The 10,195-nt window shown below is 33.3% G+C and overlaps 1 protein-coding gene across 8 annotated transcripts in view; it reads right to left on the bottom strand.

Annotated features, from left to right (window-relative positions):
• Positions 1-10,195, bottom strand: part of Kcnh7 (potassium voltage-gated channel subfamily H member 7) — a 434,113-nt gene that overhangs the window by 124,326 nt on the left and 299,592 nt on the right. For all 8 annotated transcript variants that reach the window (XM_010606854.2, XM_010606860.2, XM_033756284.1 and 5 more), the window contains one exon: positions 4,374-4,588. In XM_010606854.2, the coding sequence (XP_010605156.1) occupies positions 4,374-4,588 (215 nt within the window). The remainder of the gene's footprint in view (positions 1-4,373; positions 4,589-10,195) is intronic.

The raw sequence follows: 10,195 nt of genomic DNA, 5'->3' as shown, positions 1-10,195 counted from the left end.
AAAAAAAAGAACATCAAAAGTTTCATGTGACACTGGATTGCACAACATTACAGGAAAGTCACGTGATACTTTATCAATCAGTGATGTGACAGAATGTAATAGAAACTCACTCTAGCTAAGAAGGCAAATAACTAATTGCCCAATTCTAATTCCGTGATAAGATTCAAAGAGTGAAAAAACAATATGAAGAAAGAGCAACTGTCTTTTTTATTTAGGTTTTTTTCTCTTGAAGTTTGATCTATTCTTTGTGCACTGAGAAATGCTTAGAATTTACTGTTGAGTGCTCTGTGAACCCCAAATCAGCTTTTTTAAAGGAAAATATAGTTGTTTTATGGTTTATTTTTGACATATCTCCCCAAGTCTCCCATGTTTGGAGAGTGACTGGGCCGAGTGCTATATTGATCAATGGATTCATCCATTGATAAATTTACTTGGTGAAATGTGCTGTTAGGAGACGGGCCCTGGACGGAATTGGGTCTCTGAGGTGTGACAGGGAAGTGTATATTCTTGCCTCCCGGCTTCTCTCTCTCTCTGTCTCTACTTCCTGACTACTATGGGTTGTGCCTCTGTTCCTCCACCATGCCCTTCTGCCTTCCTTTTGTGATCATGCACTGAAACCGCATAAGCCTTTCCTCCCTTAAGTTTGAAGAGTGAGGTATTTTGTCCCATTGACAGAAAAGTGGTTAAGACAGCTATGATTGCCAAACTTCACAAACACTACAAATGGAAAAACGTTATAGTATAGTTCTGCTTTCAAGTACTTGAATGAAATTTCTAAAGGCTATATCTATAAGAAGAATTTTACAGTATTTCGTCTTTACCTTGCTTCATTTAGCATATGGACAATTGAAAGTTTTGTTAATAAGACCTAAAGACTTATTAAAAAGAAGATAAAGTGTTCCAACTAATTTTCCCCAGACTAGTTTAATCCAGCCTTTCAGCATTTCTGACCAGTGTTGTAGCCACTTAAGTTTCCTACTTGAATGAGAATTCTTTTATTCACTAAATCTTCATACTGAAAAAAAAAAAAAAGATTAGTACTTACAAAACACCATCCAATTCTAATCTTTCGGTATCCATAAAAGGCCACTGAATAACTTTTCTCTCTCCTACTGGGGTCCTGTGGACAGTAGGAGAGGATGCTAAAAAATGCGGGAAAGTATGAATTATAGGAAAAAATATGTAGCCTTTTTGTGGGTCCTAGATTCCATTAGCGGTAAGGAGTCATCTTAGTGCATGTGGGATGTTACATAAAATACCATCACCTGGGTACCTCATAAGCAGCATAAATTTATTTTTTGAGTTCTGAAGGGTAGAGAGTCTAAGATCAAGTTGCTGTCAGATATGGTACCAGGCAGGTGTTGCTACTTTGTTTTTAGATGGTCATTTTTTCACTGTGTCCTAAACAGGAGGCTCTTTACAAAGGCACTATCCCATTGATGAGGCCTCCACTCTCATGACCTCATCAGGTCTAGACATAAATACACTGACCACTACTCTTCAGCATATGAATTTTGAGGGGAAATATTCAACCCATAGTATTAGTTTAAAACATTTATTAAAATGTTAAAATGTGAAGAAGATATAAAAATTCTAAACAACCCAATTACAATCAGTGAAATTGAAAACGTAATTAAAAATTAACCAGCAAAGTGAAGTCCAGGTCCTGATGTCTTCACTACTTAATTCTACAAGACATTTAGAGAAGGATTATTGCCACTACTATTTAAACTTTTCAATTAAATTGAAAGAAAAATAATACATCCGAATTTATTCCTGGAAGTAAGTGTTACTTTGATTCCAAAACAGGGGAAAGATCCAACCAAAAAAGAGAATTACAGGCCAATCTCCCTAATGAACATAGATGTAGAAATCCTCAATAAGATACTGGCAAACAGAATACAGAGGGTCATTAAGAAAATCATATACTTTGACCACGTCAGATTTATGCCAGGGAAGCAAGGATGGTTCAACATATGTAAATCAATAAATGGAATACACTGTAGTAACAGAATGAAGAACAAAAACCATACGATCATCTCAATAGATGGAGAAAAGTACTTTTTCTTTCCTTCACCAAATTCTTATCCCTTCCTCTGGTAACGTAACTTCCCTTGCTTCGTTCCTTCCTTCGTTCCTTCCTTCGTTCCTTCCTTCGTTCCTTCCTTCCTTCCTTCCTTCCTTCCTTCCTTCAGCAAATATTTGATGAACTCTACTCTGCCAGGTGTTTTATGAAGTCTTGAGCATGTAGAGATAAAGGGACTTTTCAGGTGGCAGTGAGAGCAAGTAGGGTCATACAAGATCATTGGTAAATAGTGGCAGATATTGCTTGACACACACTTATCACCTTGGTTAATATTTTCCACATATTTTTCTATTTAAACTTTATATCATATCTGAGAATAAGTTTTGTTAGTCTTTAAACTTGCATCAGTGTCACACAATAATTGTGTCTCGTCTTCATGGTACACGATAAGTGACTTAACCAGAATTAAATTATAAGCCTATTTGATTTTGATTTATGCTTTTTTTTTTCCTATGCAGTACAGTGGATAGGACCTAGGGCTTTTGAACTGAGCTAAACACCAAGACTGCATCTCATACTCTTTTTCAGCTATTTTTTTTTAATAGAGTTTCCCTAAATCACTAAGTTGCCAGGGTTAGGCTTCAACTTGCAATACTCCTTCCTCCATCTCCAGAGTACTGGAATTATAGGCATGCACTTCACTTGGTTTGAGTTAGACTTTAACTTAACACTTTCCGCCCAGTTTGATAAATTATCTTTCAGATCCAACCTGAATATCCAATCCTACCTTGCTTTCCTTGAAAATTCTGCTCTTACCATTTAATTACATTCTCTGTATTCTGTGTTCCTGTATTTTTTGCTAGCATGCACTTATATTTGCTTCCTGTTACACTCAAATGAGAAGCCCCCAAAGCAGATTCCATCTTTGGCCCTTAGAGAGGCTCTGCAGAATGTGGTAGAAGAGGGCAGCCCTCATGGTGGATCAGCACATAGAAGCTTTGCTGAGATCACACTTAGCTGTGTACAGGCCCGAAGGCTGTGTTGTTTTACCTGGGAAGAGTTGAAAAGTCTGCCAGATTTGGAAATGAGTTTATCTTAAATCCCAATTTCCCTATGTCTTTTATAAACAGGAAGATTTGAGATTATTCATTGGTCAAACATTTCTTTCTGATGACACCTGGCTGGAGCAAGTGGCTACCATCATCCTCACCGGCCTGCATTGAAGCTCCCAGTATTACCATTGCTTCTGGTTCACCACTCATGAAAACACTGGCCCTACAACTTCCAACCTTTCTGCTGTCTCTTCTCAAGTCTCTGAATATCTACATATCCTTGTAATGGTTACTGTCTATACAATAATTTTCAAGAGAAAAATAACTGCAAGTAAAATTCAAAGCTATCAAAATGTTGTCAATAAACACATAAAACTGTGGTCTATTCATTGGAAACTGCTATACCTATATAATTTAAGAAGACTGATATGTGTAGAGTGCCTAAATTACTACCCAGATATTAAAATGTATGCTAGATGGTCTCACCAATGTAATGGCATATATAATTTCTCATCACAAAAATGTAGATTGTTCAAGTCCATTTATAACTGATTCATAGCTTTTTCATTGCTATTTTACCTTGCACATGAAATGTACAAACAGTAGTATAGTGTTTATAGTGATTGTAATTACAGAAAAATATTAATTTGAGAAAGAGGATAGAGTTGGGTGTCAAGTTTTTTCGCATATCGTGGACACTTTATGCAAATGCATGCTAAACAAACATACTTTGTAAATTTTATAAGAACTGTTTACTTGACAAATTTTATAGTTGTGAGTTGCTAACAATGTAAGTGCACTGTAAGCAAAAAGTGGGTGCTGCTTAGGTTGGTATTTTGATATAATAAGTACAAATCATTTTTATATCTCCTGTGAGGCAGGGCTTCTAGACAGTAGCTATTCAAGTTGCAATATTTATTTGAAAACAATGTAATAGTGTTCTTGTGAAGTGTATTGTTTCACTCTGATTTTTCATCGTCTCAGCCAGTTCTCTCCCCTGAGTCAATTGACTCCACTTAGTGCAAAAAGTATGACATTTTAGTACATCTACTGCCGAAGTGAGCACAAGGAGGATGATTTAATAGTAAATCCCTGTTAGTCATGTAAAACATCCATAAATATAGCTATTGCATTTTGTAGAATGCTTTAGTAACTTGAGTGTTGACAGAATCCAATACCTCAAGATACATAGGAGTACAAATGAATGCCTTACCTCAATTGATAATCATTCATAAGACAAAGCATATACAATAACCTCAAACACAATTAAAATTTATAATAAAATCATTTCCTACCTGGGTGACTTTCTCTGTCACATTGTGGGTTCGATCTTTAACTTTGGGTGCAATAATAGTTTTATCTGAAGAAGGAGGGGATGTATTCTTTTTTTCAGTTTTGACATCTGAAAAATTCAGAGTGAGCTGTGGAATCTTGTTAATGGTGCTGTATTTGTTGAGGTTTGAATCCGATGTGGATCCCAGGAGGCTTGACTTGATGTGATTAAAAGGTCCTAAAAAAATTGGAAAGTACTGGTAAAAATAGTATTGAAAGAAAATTTTTTAAAAGAAGTTGTTCCAAGTTCCTTGCTAATGATCCATGTCCAATGTGGCCCTGATTCATTTGTAACTAAATATATCCAGGTGATACCTAAACATAGTACTTAGAGTCACCTTCTGCCACATGGAGGGTCATGGGACTATCAGGATAAGACTGGGTGCTAGGTATACACCCAGAGGGCAAGTAACATCTTAAATCTATAGTTGGCTTTTTTCGCTAACGGCTGCTGGGAAAAAAAAACAAAAAACAAAAAACAAAAAACAAACAAAAAAACAACCTCTACTCCCTGTTATTGGTCAAATTCTACCTTCAAAATTTTTCATGAATTTTGTTTTATAATCTGGGGATTGCTCAAGGAAAAACGTGCCTATGGTTCCAATCATGTTGGTCATGAAATTTATGAATGGGTCATGCATTTATGAAGTTTACCCTGTAACAACTTGACTTACTCTCTTTGTGTGTCACTGAGAAGTATCAGCCCTTGGGTTCTTCACATGCTTCCATACCTGTATGAAATACCCCACAAAGAGCCTAGAAGTTTTAACCCAGGTGAAACTGAGCACAAACGCTCATTTGTGTGAGTGTATGCATATGCGCTCATGTGTGTGTGTGTGCGTGTGTGTGTGTGTGTGTGTGTGTGTATGTGTGTGTACTCTATTAGAAACTACAAAATCCTGTGTGGGATTTTAAAATCTTTCTTTCCACTTTTTCTCTCATTTAGATTTAAGAGCAAACATTTTCCAAGAAGCAACAAAAGCCACTGTAAAAACCATATAAGAATAAAGCTCTAGCAAATAGAGCTTATATTAGGAGCGAACATAGCTAGGTAGCAGAACATGGTTGGGGTTGATAATTTTCAGCCATGTCTTACATTCTGTTCCCACACAAGTCATTTGGCAAGGTGCTGGCTCTTTTTTCCTTTGTTGTGAGTGAGTAGTCTGACCATCAACATCCAAATCTTATCTGTTGCTTACAGAGAGTCAAAATGCTTCAAACTTTCTGGTTCGGTGGGTATATTACTCATATAATAACTTGGCAGTTAAAAGTTAATATCAGGAAGAATTTTATACAAATCCTGGGTCCAGTTGTGCGTATGTCATCCTTGCTTGCCTCAGAGTGGTTGAAACATACAAATTTCATGCATGAACTTCTACATGGCATATTTTGCTTTATGTTGTTTTATGCCTTGTTCTGACTCAAATACATTTTAGGGATCAAAAGGTACTTCAGGCATCAAGCAAAGCACAAATACTTAAAATTAGTCTTGTAGGTTTCATATTTTGGATCAATCAACTCAAGTCAAACAGTGCTACGAACATAATACTGTACTCATCATTTTGTTCCCAGTTATTGTGGGGAAAATTACACCATATTTGCATATAAATGTTTATGCATATTTATTATAAAACTTTGAAGTAATTTTAAGAAAATTTTGTGTATTTAACAAACATTATATCTATTTAATTGCATTTCTTTTCACTCCCGTGATGATAACAAGACTATCTTGGTGAAAATATCATTGAGTTCCCTTATTATTTATTGCTCCTAGTATGCTCATTTGTACATAGAGATCAGAGTAACACCAAGATAGACAGACCTTTCTTCAAATAGGTCTCTGACTGACGGTTTATTCTCCAGACCCTCATAGAAATCTTCACATCACACATATTTCTTATTATAGCATGTTCCAGATAGTTTTCTCTTGTTTTGATCATTCTATGCCTATATTTAGGCACATATTTTAACATTTTGTATTTTTTAAATATGCTAGAACTTTACACTAATTATTTATTGTCTTTTTCCCAATTCGAGCACATTTTAATGCTTTATGTAATTTAACTGTACCCAGAGATATAGGTAAGATGTAGAATTCAGGTATACAGTTAAATTGTATTAAAACCCTCCAAATTCATGTTTCAGTTCTCTTTCTATATCATCCTTGTTTATGTTGAATTTCAGTAGCAAATTGTATACAAAGATATTTTGAGTAAAACATAGATCATCTATGATGTTAATAGGCAGAAAAGCACTGTTAATATACTTTGCTTGCCCTTGTTACCGATTCCAACAAACTGTATTTGCTACACTTATGACCACATGATCTCCACCACGTCAGCACTTCACCTGTGGGAACATTTATGAGGGCATTTTGGTTCTCATAAAGCTGGAAGAATTTGAGTATCAATCACAATCTTAATAAATTCTTTCAAGGTCCCAAGGGACATTCCTGGAGATAAAAAGCTTGTTTGTAATGATCTGAGTCTTGAACTAGTTTCAAATAAAATAAGGCAATGTGTTTTTACATGGTTTTAATATAAATTAAAATTTTCAGAACTACCACTGCTACGAGGAGGGAAGGTAAATATTGCTTTGTTCACAGTTTTATTAAAAGTTGTTTGTTATTTTTGGAAAATTGTGATACTGAGAGCTACTTTGGGGTATGTTGGTGTGGAGTGACCAAGACAAAATTCTAGAGTTCAAGTCACAGGCTGTATTGTATTTCTGATTTGAAAATACCGAAACTAAGACTTGGTTCATTTTTTTGCCAGTTTTGGGCCAACTATTATTAAATTTGCAGATAATTGCAAATTTAAATGATGAATAGTATTTATTTTAAAATATGTTTTCATTAGTCTATGTATGTGCAATGATGTATGAAGTGTAAATCTGTGTGCTACACAACTAAACATCTAAAATTCTTTGTCTCGGGATCACCTGTTGGTATTCAGTCTCATTCTAATAACTCTCTGGAGATCTGTCAATATTTTTTTGTAATGTCTTGATGGTCATTTACTTCTTTGATTCATTTTCTATGTTTCATTATTTAAGAAAGCATACAGTTTGCAAACTATTTTTAAAAAATATGAAGATAAATTTATACTCCAATATCTAATGGTAATTTGTTCTTCTGTGCAATTAATGTTATTGTATTTTATCACACAGAAATGTTTTGACAGGATACTTAAAATTAAAGGTCAGGTTGCTTGTAAGAACCTGATACTTCCTAATTTCACCCTAGTTTTTCTTGCTATATAATTATTTTGATTATTTTCCACTTTTAAAATTCATATATGTCCAATATTTTATTATTCATTCAAAATACCAGTTTTTATTTTACTATATACCCATATTTTTTCTGCTTTATCGTTTTATCAGTTTGCATATTGAATGTTTTCTCCTGTCTTAATAATTTTAAGGCATGATATTTTTCATATGTATGATTATTGCATTATGTCTTCTAGTGTATTTATAGCTGAACACTAGCATTTTGAAAGAACTATCATTTGATTATTAATTGCTTTCCTTTTTATTTCTCCTTTATATTACACTTAGGAACTTGTGTTGGTCTTTTACATAGAGGTTAAATTATCTCTGATTTTCATTGTATGAAAATAAAGTAAGTATAATGAGATATATGTTGAAATAAGAAAATATCATGTCTGATATAGATGAGAAACTCTGAAGAAAAATCATATATTTTTTCAGAGTTTAAAACTTCATTTATCCACTATTTTAGGTTTTCATATTTGCTGTTGGAAAAATCTTCAAAATAGTTTCGCCAATCTATTTTCTTTTAAATTCTTAGTCTTAGAGAGCTAGCTTGATATCTAGTCTTAGACATATCTAGTCTTAGAGAGAATCTAAATATTTTGAAGTTGATTAATAATTTCAGCATAATTTAATATATTACTTAAGTTAACTAATGCATGCTACTTAGATTAGGAACTGAAATTTATTGCATCTTGTGAAATAAAGATAATTATGCTTCACTTGATCTTGAACAAGATTTTCATGTGTAAAAGTCTTCTAGGGTCTTCAAGATGATTGATGTTTGCTTAAGTTTTTCTAAAAACCTTATTTAAATTCCAATAAAAATGTTAATTGCTTTATGGTGGGAATGGACAATATCCTTATTTTGCCAATTCTAAACTTGAACTGACAGAATATGATGTCAAATGGACCTAAGAAGCAAGGACTATATCAGAATACAGGCTTTCCTACCTCCTAGGCCTATATTCAGAGAGGCCTTTGTGAGAATTTAAAGGTGAAAGTCAGCCTCACTGAAGAGGGATAACAAATAGAAGGAATTTAGGTTTCTAATGAAAGCAAGGAGAATAGCCTGAAAAACAAAGTAAATGAATTTAAAGAAATTGAATGGGCAGAAGAAAGAGAAATAATAGATTCAATGGAAAGAAAGGTAAAACTCAAAAGTATACAGTAGGACTAAATGTTCTTTAGAGTAACATTTGCAAGCTAGATAACTACATTAACTTATTTAATATATTAGAAGAAGAGGGAAAACCATGACCAAGTAAACTAAACCAATATTTGGATAAAGTTTTAATATGTTCCAAGTATCTAATTAAATATACAGCAGGACAATTTATAGCTACAAAAAATTACTCTACATTTAGGGATCAAGCTAGAGGCTAAAATCAGAACTGGAAAAAATTTTAGGTTAAAATTTTACATTATCATGATATTTAAAAATGAGTTATGAAACATTAAAGAAGAATTTATTCACTTTTAGACTCTGCTAGAAGTATAGATAGGTACATCGTGTATATATATTATTTTAAAAAGCTATTCTTGAGGGCAAAATGAAACGGAAGAGGAAAAACAGATTAAACTTATTTTTGAATCATGTCTATGTGAAATATTTCTTAGGACCTTGAGCTTACTTGATAGAACTTAAATTTCTTAACATTGAAGAAAACATTTAGTAATTGAGCCTCGTATAAGAACTCTTGTCAATAAATATAAGGCAGTAAGTTTAGCCTGTAAAGACAAGTATTAGAAAAAAATCATAAGATTACATTTATTCAGAATCCACAATTTCTGTTTGACTAGATGACATGTAATTTGCAGAAGAAAACTGTCATCATTGAAAAATAAATTTGGAAATCCTGATAAGATCACACAAAATTCTGGGTAATGGCCAATGTAACTTCTGTGAAACAAGTTGTATCAAATTGATTTATTTCCCTTATGAGTCTGATAGGTTTCCTGGCTAGCATGCAGGTGAAAACTGTAATAAATCTTCACAGTAGTTTAGTTTCTGACTCACATGACAGATTCATACATAGTTGGAAACTAAAAACATCAATATTAGAAAAATGCAGGGCTTCTTAAAAAAATAAGGAAAAGGACATAATAGAGGGACAAAAATTTATCTATGATATTTATTAGAATAAATGGAGTAAACTTTGTATTGATTTGAAAGGCAGACCAGAGGAGCAGCCACTATGATTGAGGTTAAAATAGTTTGTGAATGTTTGAGGTAAGATTAAATACTCCTCTCACATGCTAAAGAAATTATAATATGTACATTTACATATATTGAGTGTGCAGTTTATTTGAAGTAGCATTTTCACTCCTTGATAATAGGTTATACTTTCTAAAAAAAGACTCAGGTTAAGAAGCTAGAAAATGAAATAAATTTATTAAATAAAAAATAGATTGCAAGAAGAAGATGAAGTCGAAATTATTTTATTTTGGAAGAAAAGTACCAATTTGCTGTGTTTATATTGTAATACTACGTTAACGATTAGCATAGTCA

This window comes from Fukomys damarensis, unplaced genomic scaffold (genome assembly GCF_012274545.1).
Source record: "Fukomys damarensis isolate Sample0158 unplaced genomic scaffold, DMR_v1.0_HiC HiC_scaffold_26, whole genome shotgun sequence".
In the NCBI taxonomy this organism is placed as follows: Eukaryota; Metazoa; Chordata; class Mammalia; order Rodentia; family Bathyergidae; genus Fukomys; species Fukomys damarensis.
The sequence above is the reverse complement of the archived record's forward strand: the minus strand, read 5'-3'. Positions and strand labels throughout refer to the sequence as shown.